This window comes from Pseudorca crassidens, chromosome X, assembly GCF_039906515.1.
Source record: "Pseudorca crassidens isolate mPseCra1 chromosome X, mPseCra1.hap1, whole genome shotgun sequence".
Classification (NCBI taxonomy): Eukaryota; Metazoa; Chordata; class Mammalia; order Artiodactyla; family Delphinidae; genus Pseudorca; species Pseudorca crassidens.
This window is the reverse complement of record NC_090317.1, coordinates 79622112-79642824: the sequence shown is the minus strand read 5'-3', so window position 1 is coordinate 79642824 and position 20713 is coordinate 79622112. Positions and strand designations below refer to the sequence as shown.

At 47.5% G+C, this 20713-nt stretch overlaps 1 protein-coding gene across 3 annotated transcripts in view; it reads right to left on the bottom strand.

The window, feature by feature from the left end:
- Positions 1-20713, bottom strand: part of AMER1 (APC membrane recruitment protein 1) — a 31629-nt gene that overhangs the window by 1966 nt on the left and 8950 nt on the right. For 2 of the 3 annotated variants that reach the window (XM_067722295.1, XM_067722296.1), the window contains exon 2: positions 9282-17409. The exons of the other annotated variant lie outside the window; for it this stretch is intronic. In XM_067722295.1, the coding sequence (XP_067578396.1) occupies positions 13920-17309 (3390 nt within the window). In that variant the 5' untranslated portion in view covers positions 17310-17409 and the 3' untranslated portion in view covers positions 9282-13919. Of the gene's footprint in view, positions 1-9281; positions 17410-20713 lie in introns of those variants that run through there. 3 annotated transcript variants of the gene reach the window in all.

Genomic DNA, 20713 nt, shown 5'->3' with positions numbered 1-20713 from the left:
TGTGGAAAACAGGAGGAGGTGGCATTTAGGAAGTGTAATGAAGGATAAGTAGGATTTCAATGGGTGAAGGTGGTGGAAGTCTAGTTAGAGGGAAGAGCATGTATAAAGGTCCTGTGGTGGTAACAGTGGGGGCCTATTGAGGAATCAGCTAAAGCATCTAGTATATAGAGTGGTGAGAGTTAGGACTACAAAAATGTTTGGAGCTGTAAGATAGAAGGTTTTGAATGCCAGGTTGAGGAAGTCAGTATTAATTTCACAGGCAATAGTGACTTCACAAGAGGCATGGCCTGAACAGTTGGGTGATTTTAAAGAACATTCTGGTGGCAGCAGCTGAGAGTAGATGCATGGAGCTCAGTGGAGACTAGGGTTGAAGGCCTGACCTAGGACCATGGCAGCTGAGATGGAGAAGAGGTGATGGATTCAAGAAATATTTAAGGGGTAGAGTCAACAGAATTTAGTGAACAATTAGATATGGCAACTGAGCATAAGAAAGGAGTCAATGATGACTCTTTTTAGGAGTCTGACTGGCTGGTAATGCCATTAAGTGAAATGTTGAATTCTTCTGGCTTCAGGAAATGGAAAAAAGCAGTATAGCGTCCCCAGTATATCTGTATTTTGAGATGTGGACATTATTATTCTGTTGACAGGCAAATTTCTTTTCTCAAGGCAAACTTCCTTTCACCTTTCCTCATAGATCCTATTTCCAACTGTTATAATAACTTTCCTTTGCTCTCCTCTGGACATACTCTAATTTCTTGCACTCTTAGGATGCAAGACACAGGCAGACTGGTGAGGGTGGGGGTGAAGAGAAAGAGTGAGTGAAAGAGTAAGTGTGTGTTTGGGACAATGAGGCTACGGAATAAGGATATGACCTGAATTCTAACCTTAACTTAGAGAAGGCAATGAGGTAAAAGGCCTGTGGTTATCTTACCCAATCAGTACTGTTGTTTTCATGTCAGAGCCTTGTCCATTTTGACAAGGAATCAGAGGAAAATAAAATGGTAATGGAGCCTTCAGTGTTAAGACAAGGAACTAGGAGTCCCGGGGCCTAACTCCAGCTCAGCCTTAGGTCATCTGAGGGGACTTGAGAAATCCTTTTCCATTCCAGGTACTCCCCTCTGCTAAAGATGACATTCTATTAGGTTGAACTACATGAAATTGCCAGTACTCACCTAGTTTTGACTGGCACAAACAGCAATATCACATGGTTCAACTTAGTACTTTCCTCTATTGTAATCATATGCCTGCTTGCCTTACCACTTTCCCACAGCATGTATGCATGTGCAGTCACAGACATACACACACAGAAATACACACATACACACAATCACTAAATTGGAAGCTCCTTTATGATTGAAACAGTTCTAGATCTCTGAAAAAAAAGTTCCGTATTTGTAGTGTTTGCCAATTTCCATGGTGGTAATTACTCTCACCGCTGCCAATTTCATCTACCAATGTGATATCATTGAATGTGGAGTTGGAAAGAGATGTGCACAATCGGTTCTTGAGAGCTGGTACAAGCTGGCTGTAATACACCACTGCTTATCTCTACATCCATTTATAACACTTAGCACAAGACCTCAGACTTAGTATGAGGGCAGTAATTGTCAGTTTGAAGATGCAGCCTCCTCCAGAAGAATCCAAGCTGCACAGATAATGCCAGTAATAATGACAACAAGGGGCTTCCCTGGTGGCACAGTGGTTGAGAGTCCACCTGCCAATGCAGGGGACACGGGTTCGTGCCCCGGTCTGGGAAGATCCCACATGCCGCGGAGCGGCTGGGCCTGTGAGCCATGGCCGCTGAGCCTGCGCGTCCGGAGCCTGTGCTCCGCAAGGGGAGAGGCCACAACAGTGAGAGGCCCGCGTACTGCAAAAAAATAAAAATAAAAAAATAATAATGACAACCATTTGGCACCTTGCTTTACAGTTTTCCAAGTAACTTGTATATCCATTTCAGGAGGAAGACAGGAGGGAGACAGGACAGGAATTCATATTCTTACCTGATGGATGAGGAAGTTGGGGATAAACTGAGATTGAAGAGTTGGGAGAATCAAGAAAGTGAATTCCTTTAGTTACAGCAATTTTTCAAAATTAAAAAAAAGAAAACATACCCCCCCACATACACGTCAAAAATAAGATTTTAAAGTCACTGTATCCAATGACTGGGTTGTTACAATGTAGGATGTGGCTACTGGCTTTTCATAGGGCCCTGGCTTTGTGAGAGAGATGAGCTCATAGAGGGCAGACAACCAGTGCCAAAGCATTTGAGTACTACTATCACCTTGCATTTCTGTAGCCTTTTACAATTTTTTATAAAGTACTTTCACATTTAGTGTCTACTGCATTTTCCAGTAGGAAAATGAAGGTGGTCTCTGCTGAAGTACAGGATTGGTGGGAGGGAGGCTGAGTAGGCATTAATGGCCCCATTTAGCAGGTGAGAAAACATGCTCAAGGCTGATGACAGACCTATTCAGAACCTCAAGGACTTGCCTGTTACACACTCTGGCTGCTCCCAGCACAGGGCTGCCTCAAGACATTTTTTCAGCTTCCAGGTGAGTAGAGTCCTTCTTCAGACTGGCCTACCACTAAGCCCAGCCCCAGAAGTGGCATTATAAATACCCTACAAGTACTTGGCTTTAAGGCCTGAAGGCAGCCCTCAAGGTAGGGACCCTGAGGAAAGCATTTTGGTTAGTCCTCTGTTTGCACCCTGTATGTAGATACAGCTCACATGCTTACACAAACAGTTGTTGGGAACTCATAAAAGCCCAGCCTTGACACCAAGCACCAGCCACTGTTATCTTCTTCACACTCACCTGTTTGGTCCTCCTGTTCCTCACTTTCTTCCTCCCTTTGTACCTGGGCTTCTCATGCCTACTTTAAGCTCCTTACTTAGATGATGGTTTTAATCCTGATTATACAGCTCAGACCTTAGCATGCTCTTCCAGGTACAGCCCACTACAGCTTTCAGGCACCTCCAATTTCTGATAAAAGAAGTCAAACTTGTCATGCATTCTCCTTGAAGTCTCCAATCCTACCTTCCCTTGGGGTAGGACATGGGACCTTGATCCTAGATACTGACAGCCCTGGCTTTTCTGGGAGCCCCAAGTCCAGCCATCAACAGGCACTCACAGAACTCAATGGGAGAAACATGATAGGCCCATACTCTCACTTCCCCAGCAGCTTAGGCCTTCACAGAGGGTGACCAGGTTGACTAGATTCTCTCTCACTACAGGTCCACACCTACCAAGGATCCAAAGTGAGGCTGTCTATGTGCCAAGGATACAAGCCACAATGACAACTGAGATTGACCATCATCTGGGTAGGGCTCACATGGGCCAGGCACTGTACAGAGAAGCTTTATACACACCATCACTAATCCCCACAAGATACAGATTATTTCTTCCATTTTACAGATGAAGATGTTGAGGCTTAGAGAAGGTCTCACTTATCCAAGCTCACATAGCTGGAAGGTCGTGGAGCCAAGAAGAGTATCCAGGTCTGTTTGACTCCAAAACTCATACCACTTAGCTTCTTGTAGGTGTCCAGGAGTAATGAAAATGGACCCAGGTGAATTTGTCTAAAGAGTCTTGTTCTGGGACCCAAACTTGAAGAGGGCCACTAATACTGGAGTGCGTCCAGGAGGGATTGAGAAGGCTGGGGAAGGGGCTTAGATCAAGGACATATGAGGAAAGGTTGGAAGGACCTAGGGCTGTTTAGCCTGGAAAAGAGACAACTCCAGGTAACATGAATCAGGTCATGTCATTCTCTGCTCCCATCTAACTAAGGACAAGAGTCAAAGACTTTACAATGGTCTTCCCACCTCCCCTACTCCAACATTATCTCTGTGATCTCATTTCCTATTACTGTCCCCTTCACTCACTCCAATTCAGGCACACTGGACTCCTGGTTGCTCCTGGTATTTATTATCTGCTCTGACCTCAAGGTTTTAGTTCTTCTCTCAAATGTCACCTGCTCAGTGAATCCTCTCTTGACCACTCTATTTTATTTATTTAATTTTTTTAACATCTTTATTGGAGTATAATTGCTTCACAATGGTGTGTTAGTTTCTGCTTTATAAAAAAGTGAATCAGCCATACATATACATACGTTCCCATATCTACTCTATCCTGCGTCTCCCTCCCTCCCACCCTCCCTATCCCACGCCCCCAGGCGGTCACAAAGCACCGAGCTGATCTCCCCGCGCCACGCGGCTGCCTCCCACCAGTTATCCACCTCACGCCCAGTAGTGTATATACGTCCATGCCACTCTCCCACCCTGTCACAGCTTACCCCTCCCCCCCATATCCTCAAGTCCATTCTCTAGTAGGTCTGTGTCTTTTTTCCCATCTTACCCCTAGGTTCTTCATGACCTTTTTTTTTTTCTTAGATTCCATATATATGTGTTAGCATATGGTATTTGTTTTTCTCTTTCTGACTTACTTCACTCTGTATCACAGACTCTAGGTCCATCCACCTCACTACAAATAACTCAGTTTCGTTTCTTTTTATGGCTGAGTAATATTCCATTGTATATATGTGCCACATCTTTATCCATTCATCCGATGATGGACACTTAGGTTGCTTCCATCTCCTGGCTATTGTAAATAGAGCTGCAATGAACATTTTGGTACATGACTCCTTTTGAATTTTGGTTTTCTCAGGGTATATGCCCAGTAGTGGGAATGGGAGAAAATATTTGCAAATGAAGCAACTGACAAAGGATTAATCTCCAAAATTTACAAGCAGCACATGCAGCTCAATAACAAAAAAAACAAACAACCCAATCCAAAAATGGGCAGAAGACCTAAATAGACATTTCTCCAAAGAAGATATACAGATTGCCAACAAACACATGAAAGAATGCTCAACATCATTAATCATTAGAGAAATGCAAATCAAAGCTACAATGAGATATCATCTCACACCAGTCAGAATGGCCATCATCAAAAAATCTAGAAACAATAAATGCTGGAGAGGGTGTGGAGAAAAGGGAACACTCTTGCACTGCTGGTGGGAATGTAAATTGATACAGCCACTATGGAGAACAGTATGGAGGTTCCTTTAAAAACTACAAATAGAACTACCATACGACCACTCTATTTTAAATTGCAACCTCCTATCTTTCCTTTATTTTTCTCCATTGTACCTATCACCATCTGACATACTATAACTTTTGTTTATTTATTTTGTTTTATTCTCTGCCCACCTGTGGAAATAAGTAAGCCCCAAAAGGACAGGGATTTTATTTTTATCTTGCTTATTCACTGTCACACCCTCAGAACCTAGAACAGAACCTGGCATATAATAGGTACTCAATATTTGTTGAACCAAAGAACACCATCTGTGACTTCCGATCTGGAAGGACTGTTACAGGGCAAAGAGAGTAGATAGCAAACGGGATCTGTGTGGCTCCCAGGGACTAAGCTAGGCCTATTCCAGCTCAATATATGTAGGGACATCTTAGGTATTAAAATTGCCCCAGGATTCTATGTTAGGGGATATGAGCAGGAACAAGACAGATGTTGTAGGAGAAATTTAAGCATCAAAAAGGAAAGGGTAAGGAAAGGACCACAGCCTGAGATTCTGTGTTCTCCAACCCCTCATTTAAGGATGTAGAAACTGAGGCTCTGAGCAATCAAGTTTCTATCAGTTGCAGGCGAACTAAAGGGACTAAAATCTTGGTGTTCTAAATTCTAGGACAGTGGAATAATTTTTTTCTTCAATAAGGCAGTATTTTGTGGCAGGGTACTTTCTGGAAATATTTGTGTTTGTTTGTGTGTTGTCCCTCTATGTCCCCACTCCCCATTCTCCTGCTCCATGGAGGTAATCAGGCCTTTGAAAGACCTCTTGCAAGATGGATTTCACAGTATAGAAAGCCAAAGCAGACTGAAGTCACCGAATCTATCATTCTTTTATAAAAGTATGACAATCCCATTGAAGATATATAGTCATAAAGGAGAAGGAAAAGCCCAGAGAGAGAAAAAAATAAAAGAACAGAGATCCCTACCACTCCCAGCCCCACCTGGAAAGGGAGAGCTCCTGAGTCTGGGGCAGTAGAGAAACACAAGCACTGCTTAGGGCAGTGCCTCAAAGATGGGGAGGAGATGGCTCTAAGGTACCCAGAAGGAGGCAGGACCTAGGACCTCAGAGCTCTCACCTTCCCTTCCCTCACTGCTGGCATGGAAAATGAGGGTATCAGTGGTGACTGGAATAGATTAGAGATTAGTTGTCCTTGCCTTAATTTCTGGGTAATCGAAGTACCCCTTGGATTCCAGTGCCACCTTGAGTGGGTCCCCAGTCATGACAAACATGGAATTTTCTGCTTCCCTGCTAGGATGGGAGGTTTGGAGTCAGAATTCAGTTACTTTAAATAAAACAAACAAGGACTATTTCTTGCCCACAAGAAATTGTGGGAAACCTCATGAGGTTCTTGATGGGCTGGGAGAACCACTTAGAAAATATGCTCAGGCATCCAGGAGGAAGTGGAAAAGCAGGAGAGAAACTGAAGGAGCAGCCTTCAAGAGCCCATCAGACAGCAATTATTCTTCCAGAGAATGAGACTTTCCCACTGTGACTATTAAGTGATTTGCAATTAAGTAACTCTTCATGAGGCAATGCTCCAATTGATGGTGAAGGTCTGAGTGGACAGAGGTCAGTTCTCCAGGCTCATGTCTATTGATTCACTCTGCTATTCATCATTTTTCCCAGGCTGCTTATTAGCAGGTTTAAGTGGGAGGAGGGTTGGGCCCACCTGGCTGGGAACAATTCCCAGAGATCCAAGGCTTCAGGTGGGAGTGGGGGAAAGGGGTTGCTCCCTGGGCTCACAAGGGCCTCTGACCTGGGCTTGGAGCTGGGAAGTTAGGCTGGGCTCAGTGGGATAAGGAAGCAGCCAGAGGTCCCTTTTAGCTTTAGGATGCTCTGACTTTGGGCCTGCTGCTGGGAACATTGCTGGGATTCACCCCTAGCACCCATAATGTACATTGTAACAGCAGCTTCACTACAACAGAAATAGCAGGAGATTTGAAGTCTATTTATCTGGTTGTGTGAACTTTGACAAGGGTCTTAACGTTTCTGAGGTCCTGTTTTCTTATCTGAAAATGCAGATAACAACAATGTTGACCTCATACAGTTAAGGTAAGGATTACACAAGATAATGTAAAGTGTCTATGGCCTGGCACACATCAATGATATTATTATGTGTTTGGAAAATTATTATTATTAATCTTTCTCTTCCACCACATCTTCCACCCCAGCCTGCCCATCCTCTTTCCAACCCTGATTTGCAGTCAATGTTCTAGATCACCATGAGCAAGTCATTTCACTTCTCTATGCCTCCATTTCCTTAACTGTAAACTGGGTATAAAATAATCTGTTCTGCCCACCTGCTTCAGGGGTCTTTTAGAAGAAAATGGAGATAGAAGGAATTTGCAGACTAGAAAGTGCTACCACAGGTCACTTGCTCCTATTGGCTAGGTTTGGCTCCTGAAAGTCATGCAGGCCAAAGTCTAGGAATTATCCAGAAGAGGAACACAGTCAGTAGGGCCCAGAGCCCAGTCAGGGTGGGGGCAGTGGGGAGCTAGCAGCTTGCCCACAGCATCCTCCAAAAGTCTTGCACAAAGTTCTCTTCTCTGCAGGGTTTCCATCTGCTCTAAACAGAAACTGAGAACAAAGGAAGCCCATTTGCTAGGCACAACCCCAGCCCTCAAGCAGACCAGAAAATAGCACTAGAGCTGACTGAGCCAGTTTTCTTGATGATCTAAGGAAGATCTTAGGAGGTTCCCTCCACCAATGGCCCTCTCTAGTATTGCAAAGGACTCCCCAGGAGGTCACAGTGAAGGTAGCTATCAGTCACAGCAGAACAGGAAGAGGTGCAATACATCAGTCATGTCGGGTACCACAAAAAGAACTCCCCCCAAGGCCAACTGAGTTAGAATCAGTGTGGGAAGTGCTGGACTTATGTAGTTGACAAAGTTCCATTGGTCACTCTGAGGTAGCCCAATCTTCTGTCTTGCATACGGAAACTAGTCTAGTCAAATCTATGCCCATGCCACCCGCATATTATTGTTGGGGAAACTGAGATTCAGAAGGAGAAGGGATTTGCCCAAGTCCTCATAGATTAATGAGGGGCAAAGATTAGGGCAGAAGGCCCAGCCTCCCTGACTCCATGACTCCCGTGAATTTCCAATGGATGTAATAAGGCCTTCCCAGAAACTCTTGCTCCAAAAGCTCCCTGAGCAGCTACAACACTCTTCTTCCTTTCATGAGCAGCCCAGGGCGGACAATTCCATTTCTATACATTATCAACTTCCCTCCCAGGATGTTCTCTTTTCTCTCTTGGAATTTGCTTCTATTTTGGCTTTGCTTGATTCACGAGGTCCTGAGGGCCATCAAGCTTATTATCTAGTCTGAAAAGGGGCCCCAGGGAGCCTAGCAACACTATCCACTGCACATTCAAGCAGCTGCTATTTCAGGCCTTCTGGCTTGTACATGGCAATTGGGCAGAACTCAAGGAAGCCCATCAACAGGTGCCAGATGCCCTTGCTTACCAGGAGCCAGTGGTAAGAGTTTGGATTAGAGAAACCTGAGCCATTAGCACAATCACCTTCTCCTGTTTGATGGCACAGGTAGGCCTTTATGTGGGTAATAGAAAAGGGAAGGTGATTACTGCCTAGGCTTGGACAGGCCTGGATATCACGATATGACACAGGTGACTGAGTTGTTGCTGTGACATCTGTTGACCCAGGTGACATCTGTTGCTGGTGCCAACAGATGAGCTGCCTTGCAATAAGGGGCAGAAGCCACATGCTCCCCAATCATTCCCACAGCTGAATAGGTGGGGCAGTCAGCTGCCTGGCCAGCATCTCTGCCCACAGGCCTGGGTAAAGGATGCTATTCCTTTCAGGTTGGTCTGAGAGTCCCACCATTAGATGCATCCTTTTGCTGGAGCCATCAGTAGGAGGTCCACACCTCTGCCTCCTGGCTGGTGGGGAAGCCAGCACACTTACATGAACTGAGGCTAATTTCAGAAGTGCTAGCCAGCCCCCAGGCAGGTCTCAGGGCATGCATGGTGTGATGGAGAGCAACACATCATCAGACTGAGATGCAGGGAATGGCTTGGATGAACTGAAGTTTCCTCTACTTTCAGTTTCAGCTCTGGCTTCTGTTCCCCCTACTTGTTGACTCCCACACACCCCCTTGCTTTTTTTCATTTCCCTTCAAGGGCAAACCCAACAACCATGGGTCACAGGCATGTTGCTGTGGAACAAACCACAAGAATGCACTTTAGTGACTGGGGGTCCCTCTTGAACCCAGTTTATTAGCATTCAGCAAAAGAAATATTTGTTACAAACAGGCAGTGCATCAAGATATCCAGATGTCAATGAGAACTAGGATTGGAGAGATCACAATCCAGGCAATTCCATGATGTCTCAGGGATAGGGAAGGGGAAGTTAGGGCACATCCAGGGGCCATGCTCCCCTTTTTGCACTGGGAGAGAAAGAACTCTTACACCTGGGGTGAGGATGTACTGCAGTTTCTAATTTCTTCCCTTTGTCCCCCAGCCGTTTTATTTAACATGACCTAAATATACATTCCTGGTTTCTTCCCCCCCCCACCCCATATACATCAGGGAAAATAAGCACCAATAGTAACAAGAATAATAATTAAAGCCCTGCCTCTCAGTAGGCCCAACCCTCACACATATACACGCCATGTGGATTTTCTTCTTTGGAGTGACTATAGGTTGGAAAAGTAGGGATCAGGCCAGCAAGCCATCACCCTAACAGTCACTATTCCCCAAAGTCCCATCCATGTGTGAGCTGGAGCAGGGCAGGGGAGTAAGAATGGCGGCAGAGGAACAGATTCCCCCAAAGCAGCAAGAGGGGTCAAGGAATTCCCCAACGTCTCTTCTGGGTGAATATCACAATCAACTGAGCTCCTGGAAAGTCCCATGTAAGGGTTTCCTCAATGAGATGGTCAATTCCTGATGATTCAAGCATCACTTCCATCCATCTCCCCCAGCTTCTTGGGGAGAGGGGGAATAGTTGAAACCCCCTGCCCTCCTCACTGGGCGGAGAATGTCCCCAAAATGCTCCTTTGGAGAAACTCAACACGACAAATAGCAAAACGTGGGCACTCTGGTTTCAAAACTAGAGCACAAAACATAAAGAGGAAAGAGAGACAGAAGGTCTATACACGGGTAAGGGCAAGGTCTGAAAGAAAAAAATAAACCATAAACAACACACTGTCTACCAGGTTCCACATGCCTGAGTCACCTGGCATTTGTCTTAGTACCTGGGCATCTTCTGCTGTCCCTATCATGGAGGGAGGGTATGGACAGTACGATACATCAGGGATGGGGAGAGGGGAAAGAGCGAGAGTCCTGGGCAATTGAGATGCCAGCCCTCTGCACAAGCAGCAATTTTTGTGTCATCTTCGTTTTGTCTAAAACTGTAAACAGCACCGCTTAAAAATAAAATATATCAGAAAAGAACAATTGATAAACATTGTTTTCCATGAATATAAAATGCAAACAATACAAAAATAGATAATTGACTTTTGATATATATATATATATATATATATTAAAAACAACTTGGATGCAACATACACATGGGTAAACTTGAAGTCTCCCTGCTAACCCCCCTATGCCTCCCTCTAGCTATTGGGCCCAGGGGCCGAGGGTAGGTGGGGTGGTAGCACTGGCAAGGGTGGGAAAGTCACTGGCAGCAGGATGAGGGGAATGCACCCTGGGTGTGGGAAGCTACTTCCCTCCTTGGTACAGTACTGAGGGAGAAAGACTGGTTTTGACCAAAGCCTTTGGCCCAGGAGGCTCATGGACTGGTGCCCAAGCTGAGTCCAGACGATTGGGGCAGGCCCTAACTGAGCCCCAAGGCAGGACTTCCTTGAAGGTGTTAAAGCACTAAGAAACTGACAGCCCTGGGAGAGACCTTCTAGGTGGCCTTCTCTATCCAGTCACTGGTCCCCTGAAGACCAGTCTCATTTGAGAATTCTCAGGATCAGAGCTGACACTACATAAGCCTGCTTGCTGGGTAGCAAGATAAGAGCAGTCACCTTCTCTCAAGTCATATCTTCCCTTGAAGTCATATCCAAAAGCATTATCCCATGACCTTGCAGTGCAGAAATGGTGTTCATTTGTGGACTTTACATCTACACATTTAGTAGTCCGGGACATATTTGGTGTTAGCTAAGCAAACACTGGCATATGCTTGGGGAGAGGCCTGGAGCTTGACTGGCTCTCCCAGTGTCACCCTGTTCTGTCATCATGAGTCCCCAGCCAGTCTTCCTTCCTCTTCTAGGCTGCAGCTGGGATTCAGCCATGAACTGCTTGGATCTAGAGTGAGACTCAGAGGAGCCTGCTTCTGCAGCCATGCACCCTGACTGCCTTACTTTTGCTGGTGAGGATCCTGTCTCTGGGCTGGCCGGGACAGTGAAAGGACTTGCAGGCAACAATGTTCAAACCATGAGCTGATGCTCAGTCCTAAAACTTACTGTGATATGCGACCTTCCAAAGCCCAGCAAAGTATGTCAAGGCTATGACTGCCCCCTGCAGAGGTGGCACCTCTTGCTGCCCTCTTGTTACAGAGGGCAGCTCTCAGCCCTTGGCCAAAGGCTGACAACCTACTTTTTCTCTTCTCAGATAGACTCAGCAGGCTCTGGAGGTTGGTGATGGCTCTACTACCTGCTGTGGCTGGCACAGTCCACATATAAACAGCAGCTTAGGCTGCCATGAAGGACAAGCAGAGGCAGAAGAGGCAAGTGGTGGGTTTTCCCCTGTTGTAAAGGCATTTGGTGAGTGTTTCCTGCCTGCCAAACAGCCAGGCCAATTTCAGCCCCACTCTCATAGGTCAGCTTTGGTGAGAGGCCAGAATTTGGGCACTTCTCTCCTGGAATGCTGTGCTAGGGGTGAGGAGGGCCTTCCTCACCCTCTTTGATTCTCCAGCTCCATGACTAATGCATTTCTTCACAATGCAGACAAAGTCAGCCTGGAGAGATGGTCTGGGTCCCTTGAGTGTTGGTGTCAGTGCCATGCAAATTCATGTGGTGCTTCCAGGGGTACAGCTTCTACCATCCAGGTTTGCTCTTTGTGGTGAGGGGCACTGGGCCAACCCCAATCTGAGAAATGGTGACAAAGACCAGCACAGACACATCCCTTGTCCAGGTGGCGGTTTGCCCACAGTCATCTTGACTTGGGGGGCCAACAGCATCTGTTCCTAAGCTAAGTTGCCATATCTTGGGAATAGCAAGAGCCCTGTTTACCACTTCTCTTAACTGGCATGGAGATGGGTGGGGGATAGGGACAGGGTCAGGGGAGCAAGGATCATAATTTGGGTCAACATATCCAGGTAAAAAATGTTCCATAACCATTTCCAATAAAGAAATTTAAAAGGACCCCTCTCATGTTGGTGATTAATGAGGTAGAGCCTAGCAAGATTAGCCTGTTGCGATGTTTTCCTGACAGCAACTCTTCCCCACAAATATTTCCAAGCTAGTTTAACATGAAAACTGTGTGAATGCAGAAGGGAGGGTGCCATTCATTCCATAAAGGGCTGCAATTACCACACAAATCAGTCCTTCAGCTTGGCAGAATAAGGGCAGGTCACAGTCTTTTCTCTCAAGAAGCACGGTCCTTTGATGATGCTAAGAACTTGGCTAATTGGAAAATGAAAGGTCCTTAGAGAGCCTGGAACAGCAGCCTAAATGCCCTTGGTGTCCTGTCTCTTGGGAATGCTAGCATGGAGCCTCTTTACTGAATCCAGTGAAGGGGTAGGCAAGGCTTAAGGAAGTTTTTGTCTTTAAGGGGGAAGAAATTTTCCCAAAAGAAGCTGAGTTGCCATGAGCTCTGCAATGTATGAAATCCTCTCTCCTGATGGCTGGACAAATGAACCTCCTTTTTCTATCCTCTTGCAACCTGCAAAAACCCCAGCCCCTACAGCCAAACCTAATTTAGGCCGCTTCTCTTCCTGTATATCAATTAAAAGAATGTGTTCCTTGTAATGAGATAATAAAAATTTCCTTTGGAGGAAAAAAGAACCAAAATTCAAAAGCATCTGCAATTCAGGAAGTTACAAGCTTGAAGAAACAAAGAAGGAAAACATCCTATCATTCCAGAGCTCAAGACTTATGGCAGTGTCTACAATAGAACGCTATTTTGTCTTCTGTTTGCAACGAGATGAATTTGATCACTCCATTAAGGGAATTAACGTTTTTGTCTTCAACCCAAGCTGTAGCAGGCCAGGATAAAAGGCCCTCATCTGGTTATGATGCCAAAGTCCACAGCAATAGGCAGTGAGACACATGCTACTTGATCCTCTCTGAGGACAGCTAGCTGGGGCTAATAGATTATATCATCTGATGTAATGGTGGCAGCTATGCCAAGACCAAAGGAAGTAGGGGTAGGGGGATCTGTACCGTAATTTCACATTGCTAACAGCAAACAAGCTCCCTGTCCCCAAGTGGGAGGCAGTGTAGATGCGGCTGCTCATCAGTGGTTCATCATTCACTGGGTGGAGAAGTTGCGGAGGGTGCTAAGGGTTCAGTCTGTGTCAAGGATGCATGCTATATATATATATAAAATCACTACCTTGGCAACTGGAATAGGCACAAAATTACAGCATCCCAAACCCTGCACGGGTCACAAGAAAAAAACCCAAAAGCGAAAATTGAAGCACAGCAGCAGCAGCAGCAATCTCCCAGGGCAGATGTACTTGAGCTGAATGTGGCCACAGATGGCAGACAAGGGAAGTGGGGAAAAAAAAAGGTGAAAACTCATAGGAGCTTTCCTTGGCCAAAAGGATTTTCAAGTTAAACAGCAACCCCCACCCCCCACCCCTCTGCCCAACCCTGATCCCCATTCACATGCTCAGGCCCCACGCCCCCCACTCCAGAACTGATGATGACTACTCAGCTAGGTTTCCATTCATGGCAGTGGAGGAGTAGCTGGTGGGGAGAGAGGCACCTTGCTCAGCCCTCTCCTTTGACAGGTCAAGGCTGGAAGTCCCATAGTGAATGGGCTGAGGCTCTGGGGGCTCAGGCCGGACCCTGGGCAGCTGAGGGATGCCATGGGTAATGCCTACAGGCTTGGCCTGGGGCAGAGGGCTGGGGCTGAAGCCTCCAGGAATGGAGGAGCAACTGGGTTCATCAACAGGCAGCAGCACATCTCGAGGCCTGGCCCTCGGACTCTGGGAGGCCTTCCGCTGAAGGTTATAACAAGGGCCCATGGGCAGGGGTAAGTGCGAAGGTCGAGCTAGCTGAGACTTGGCTTCCCCAGGTGCCCTTGGCTCTGGCCCTGATACTGACAGCAACATTGACATGGCGACAGGAGATATGCAACAGACTGCCTGTCCATATAGAGACTGGCTGGAAGGCCCACCCAACTGGCTAGGACTTATTCCTGCAGGGCCTGACCCCACTGCGAGAGGACAGGGAGCCCAGGCAGGCCAGTCGTAGGTCCCTGGAGGTTCAGTATAGAGGGACAGGGGACTGTCTCGGCCCCATTCTTCCTCCTCTTCTTCATCTGAATCTTCTTGCTGAGCCTGAAGCTCATCAGACTCCATGTAGCCCTGGCCCAGGTGAGAATTGGAGAGCTCCAGCTCCAGGGTCTCAGCAGTGTCGAGGGAGCGGCTCCTCCTGTTGAGGGCCATGGCAGCAGGTGGAGGACGAGGGTGCATGCCAGGCAGTCCCAAGTATCGAGGGAGACTGCTCACACCCCAGGGTAGGCCTTGGTAGAATCGGCTGTGGTAGCTGTTGAAGGCGCGTTTCTGGTAGTAGCCCAGTTCAAAAGCTTCCAAGGAGGCTGCAAGGTCTTCATCATTGTGGAACTCAGGATTTTCTTCACACTTGCCTTCCCCATCCCGTTCCACATCAGCAATGTCAAAGGTCACCATGGGGGGCAGCTCAGGGAGGTTTTGAGTGAAGGATGAGTCAGAGTCAGAGCTGCAAGACATGCTGGAGAAGAGGTTCCCATTGCTGGTGAACTCCACAAGGGCCTGAGAGAAACTCACAGTGACATTCCCTTCCTTCTCAACCTCCTCTTCCTCTGGCTCCTCAGGGGGTGAATAAGTAGGGTAAGCCCTCCTGGGAGATCCTCCAAAATTTGCTTCTTGCATGTCTGGCTCAAACATAGCATCACTCTGGAAGAGCTGCATCAGGCAAGTACTTTGATCTTTCTTGGAGCAGGTTCCCTCGAAACGCTTCTCCAAAGGACGGAAGTCCCTCCAGTCTGGCTCACTGCTTGCAGTGGCAGGGAAAGCTGAGGTGGTTCCTCTGTGGGAAGTCTGAGAGGCCCCTGATGCCCCTTCCACCAGGCCCATCACTGATGGCCCTAAAGGCCTCATCTGATACTCCATGATGGGCTTCTCCTGCCGGACTTGGACCTCTCGGACTTGAGCCTCTCGAGCACGGACCTCTCGGCCACAGGCCTCCCTGGCATAGGCCTCTCGAGCTCGGGCCTCTCTGACATAAGCTTCCCGGGTGTGGGCCTCTCGAGCATGGGCCTCCCTGGTGTGAGTTTCTTGGGTGTAGGCCTCCCTGGTGTGAGCCTCTCGGGCACATGCCTCGCGGGCCTCTCGCTGCTCCCGCCGAAGCTCCCAATACAGCAACTGTTTCTGGATGGTCACTAGCCGTTCTTCCTCTGTCTCCATTGCCCCAGGTGGCCGAGAGGAAGAAAAGGGCTCAAAGTTCAAGAAGGGGTCAAACATCTCAGAGCTGTGACCATGGAGGTCATAAAGGCAGTCATCCCCAGGTGGGGAGTTCTCAAGACTATCATCTGGCTCATAGAACTCATAGAGGGCATCGCCACTATAGCTGTCTCGGGGCAAGCAATCCCTGCGGACAATCCCCAGGGCCTCACCTGAATCATCCTCAAGTCCAGGTGTGGTGGAGTCATAATAACCCTCATCACTATTGGGGGCAGACTCTTGCTGATCGCTCTGAGGAGTCAAAAGGTCCCCAGGGGCTAGGCCAGGATAAGACCTAACTGGGTCAAGGAGCATGTAACCAAGGTGGCCTGAGGATGTGGTGGGATGGTAGCCTGGATTTAGAATGGGCCTTGGGTACACCTGGGAACTTGTCCACAGATATTCTAAGTCATCGTCTTCTTCCTCCTTGACTTCCTCTTCTTCCTCCTCTAATTCCACCTCCTCTTCCTCTTCTTCCTCGTCATCATCATCAGCCAAGGCCATCTCCTCGCCCCCTCCTTGGTAGGTCACCAGGCAGGAACTTCGTTTGGTCCCATCTCGGTTGGCCCTCTGGCCTCCAGAGGCCATGCTGTCTGTCATACTGTCCATGTCCTGTTCTGCTATTATGTCACCACAACCTGTCAGTGAGTCAAAACTTTTCAGGGATGTGACATCCCCAAAGAGGAGGCTCAGCTGGTCCCCCACAGGGCCATTGGGTGGATTTACCTCTCCTGACACAAACTTCTCCCCTGTTTCTGGGCTATGGGGCTCCTCTGGGCCACTGGCTTCAGGGGCAGGTTTGGGCTGCAGGAGTGCTGAGGCACAGGCCTCCATGGTTTTTTCTGGATCTTTGCAGGCTGTCTGCTCAGTGGCTGCTGGAAAAGTCTCTGGTACTGAAGAAACTTTTGGCCCAGGGACATCTTGGGATTTGGCATTTTCCTTTCTTGGGGCTTGGAGGTTCTCAGTGTGGGACAGAAGGGCTGAGCTCACATGCTCATGAGGCCTGTCTCTGGCCCCCTCAGGCTCCTTGGCTCTTGGATCACTTTGCTCAGCCCCAGAGACCTTGCTCTTCCGGTGACGGCGGATACTGCTGAAAAAACCTTTCAGGCCTTTTTTTGGCTTGGGCACAAAGGGAGCCTTCTCAGCCCTAGCTTTCTCTGTGGCTCCAGCCACAGACGTCTTGCGTCTGGAGTCTGCCTCCAAAGATCCATGGGCACTCTGAGAGCCGGGAAGTCGGCAGGATGACTCAGGCAAAGGTAAGGAGAGGCCATCTCCTTCACTGACAATGTCTTCAGGGCCATGGACTGCTTCACTCAGGCCATCGTGGGTCTTGCTCTTGCTAAGACCCTTCTTAGAGCTGCCTTTCCCAGAACCTTTGCTTCGTCCCCCTCCAAAGAAACTAGGCAGGGTACAGATGCTCTTCTTGCCACCAAAGAGTTTCATGGCAGTTTTCTTCAGCCTACCTGGGCCAGATGAGGGTTGCTCTGATGCTGGCCCTTCTGTCATCTCAGCTGCCTTGCTCTTGGCTCCTTTCTCTGCCCATTGGTCCTGGGTATCCACAGAGACTGCTGTTCCCTTGGCCTGAGCAGCTTCATCCTTTTGGGTCTCCATGATGGTGGGGACAACTCAGGTATGTTCAGCTGAAAAATGCAGCCTTCTGGCTTCTGGGCACTGTTATAACATCATCAGTCAGGAAGCATCACAGTTGGGGCTGAAGATGAGAGAGACAAAGACAGAGAGACAGTACTGGTGAGCAAGCAACCAGGCTGGGTTTGTTTTCACAGGTGTCTGTGGTTTCAAGCTTGAGTGGAACCAGAAAGTAAGAGAAAATGTAGGGAAAACCTTAATGCACTCCATATGCTTGACTTGCTGGGCCAGCCTCCTCTGGGCCCCAAGGCAGCAAAACCCTACACTGAGCAACAGGCAGCCATCACCCCTACCCCACTTGCTGGGTCCACTCACTTCAGGTCACCTTAAGCTCAGGGGAGCACTGGGCAGGGGGAACTGCAGATATGAAAAAGGCCCATGGTACTATTGGTCATGAGAGGGATTATCAAAGGGGGTGGAGTAGAGAGGCAGGAAAGGCAGAAGGGAAGTCAACTCTTATGACACAGAATTTTTGAAAAGCATCTGGCAAAATAGCCTACTAAGTATTCACTGGGTTCTGCAACATCCAGGCCTCAATTTCACATAAGCCAGGGCTCTCACTGACATTTTGCCTTGGGCTGGGTAGAAAAGTAGACCTGAAGTTTCACCTTCTTCCCCAGGCTCCCTAAATTGCCTGTAGGACCATGCTCATACCTGCAAAAGCTCAGAGTAGAAGCCTTGCATACCCACATTCCAGAGCTGCAATCCAGGATCAGCTAAGATGGCATGGTAGCCTTGGGGCAAGGTACTCGCTGGGATTCAGTATCCTCTGTCCAAGACACCTAGAAATACCTCCCTGTCATAGTGGTTATGTGAGGGGTAGGTCTAGGTCAGACTCTCTAGTGATTGTCCTGCTCGGAACAGATTTTAATGTGGCCCTCAGCAACTGAAACCTCCAAGTTCCACTTTAGAACCATGAGGCAGACTGTTTCTTCTCTGCTCCTTTCGTTACTTTGGCCCCCATCTAGCTCCCTATCTAGAAAGGGAACTCCTTGAAGGCACAACTCCACATGATTCATGTCCCTGGTCTGGGAGTTAGGCTCTCAACAGCTATTTAAATAAATAAACCTGGTGCAACAGGGCACTCTACTCAATGCTCTGTGGTGACCTAAATGGGAAGGAAATCCAAAAAAGAGGGGATATATGTATACGTATAGCTGATTCACTTTGCTATACAACAGAAACTAACAAAACATTAGTTTCTATATGCTAACATATAGTAAAGTAACTATACTCCAATAATTTTTTTTAATTAATAAATAAAAAAATAAACAAACCTGGTGCAAGACACACCCTTCTGGTCTAAGCTCCCAATCCTCTAAATATCCAAATGTCACAGAGATGGAATAAAAAGAAGAGCTAGCCAGCACCTACCCCAACATATCCCCCTCCCCAACCCCATTGTCTGATGTATTGATTCCAGTGACTACAACTGATTGACAGCTGGATCAGTGACCAGCCTGCTAAAACCCAATGACACTTCCCTGGAAAGTCCCTCACCACTGTCCCCTCTCTGTAGGGTAGCCACCAGCAGATAAGGAGCTTGGGTAGGGCAGGGAGGCAGAACAGCTGCTGGGAGCCAGAGAGAGAGAAGGAGAGGCAAGCAACACTGTTGTCCTAAGAGCAGCTAGCCAGCACATCAGCCCTGTGATTGGTTGCCACGGTAATAACACTCACACATTCACCTGCAGTGAAACTAAGGATCAGCACTGGAGGTGGAGAGAGCCTGGCAGCTACACTCTGGCCTCTGACCTCTGACCTCATTAGAGGAACCTTGCTGGAGTCCCTGATCTTGTCTAGCAAATATTAACTTTGTGCCTTGTGCCTTGTTTGGCCTGACACTTGAATCATCAATGTGATCCAGGCTTCCATCAGGGGCTCTGCAGAACTGAATATTAAACTAGGAGCAAGATAATGGCTGGTTATCCAGAAAATAAGAGAAAAAAAAAACCTCATCTGATCCCCTCTCTGCAGAGATCTGTATTGCCATTTGCTCAAGTTAGGTTTTTGTTTTTTTGATTCTGTGTGACATACTTTAACATGGCATTGTTCCAGCTCAGCCCTGTAACTGATAGGCCCACAATAGACAGTGCTACCCCTCAAATACACAATCATACACACATACACTCAGAGTCCTCTGCACCAGGGTCGTATGGGAATAAGGGCCCTATCATCTATCTGAATCGCTCATTTTCCAGAGCACAGATGTTTTTACCTCAGCCCAGAAATTACTGACAGTGTTGTCATTATGGTGCTGGGCATTGAGGAGATGGGGTGGCAATAAATGGAGTTATTTGTGAAATTCTACTCCCCTCTGTGGAATTCATGAAATGAACCTCTCCAGAACATTTGGTTAAATGATAGTTATTAAGCTCAGTGCTGCCAGAAGGGGAAACCCCAGTCCTTGCTTTTGGGGATCCCCTAGGCTAACAGGTAGAAAAACCTATATATAATAGTCTGAAGGCACAATATGATGCAGGCCTTAGAGAAGAGTCCCCATTATTGCTTAAGCAGAGTGTTGAAGTATCATTCTTCAGACCTTGTGATCATATCCCAGGATAAACTTGAAAGGCAGAAAGATAGCTCCTGGGCTCAGAAAAGCTGCCTTGATAAGGAGGCATTCAATCTGGGCCTTGTTAGACAGGAGTGAGTAAAAACAGCAATTATTTAGGGGAAAGGATGGGCAAGACTAGTCATCAAGGAAGACCAAGGGCTAAGTGAAAAACCTTATGGGCTTACCCATCCTTGTGAATCAAAGGCTTAATTGTCCTACTGGTTTTGGAGCTGGAATTCCTGTGAACAGAAGAATTAGGCAGACTGAATCTCAAAGAGGGCTGCTTTCCAGAACCTTGATGCCTTGGCTTGAGGGTAGTCCCTTTGGGCTTTCTCTTGCCCTTGCTTCTGTGCTCCATTGGAGTAGAGGCCAGCCCACTGCTCTCTACATTGTCCCCTTCCCTGTCACAGGGATCTGCAGTATGTTGTGGAAGGAGCCATGGGCCACAGGGCTGTGTTGCATACCATGCCAAGGGACCCTGACCAGGCCAAGGCACTCCTCTGAGCCTTGGGTGCTTGTGAAATGGAGATCAAAATATCTCCTCTATCTACCCCCTCTATCTCCCCAGTCCACTGCAGTAATGTGAGGTTAGATGGGATAATAGACACCAAAAGCACTTTGTAAACTGTAAAGTGCAAAGCAAATGAGAAAGGTTGGCATTACCATTATTTCAGGTCAGATCCCAGTTTCTTAGAAAGTAGTAGACCATGTGTAAAAGGCCACTCATTTGAGAAAGCCATTCACTACAGGAAGTCCAAGGGACTAGCTGCCTTGGCTCATGCTGAGGAAGAGCCAGGTGTGAGGGGATTTTAAA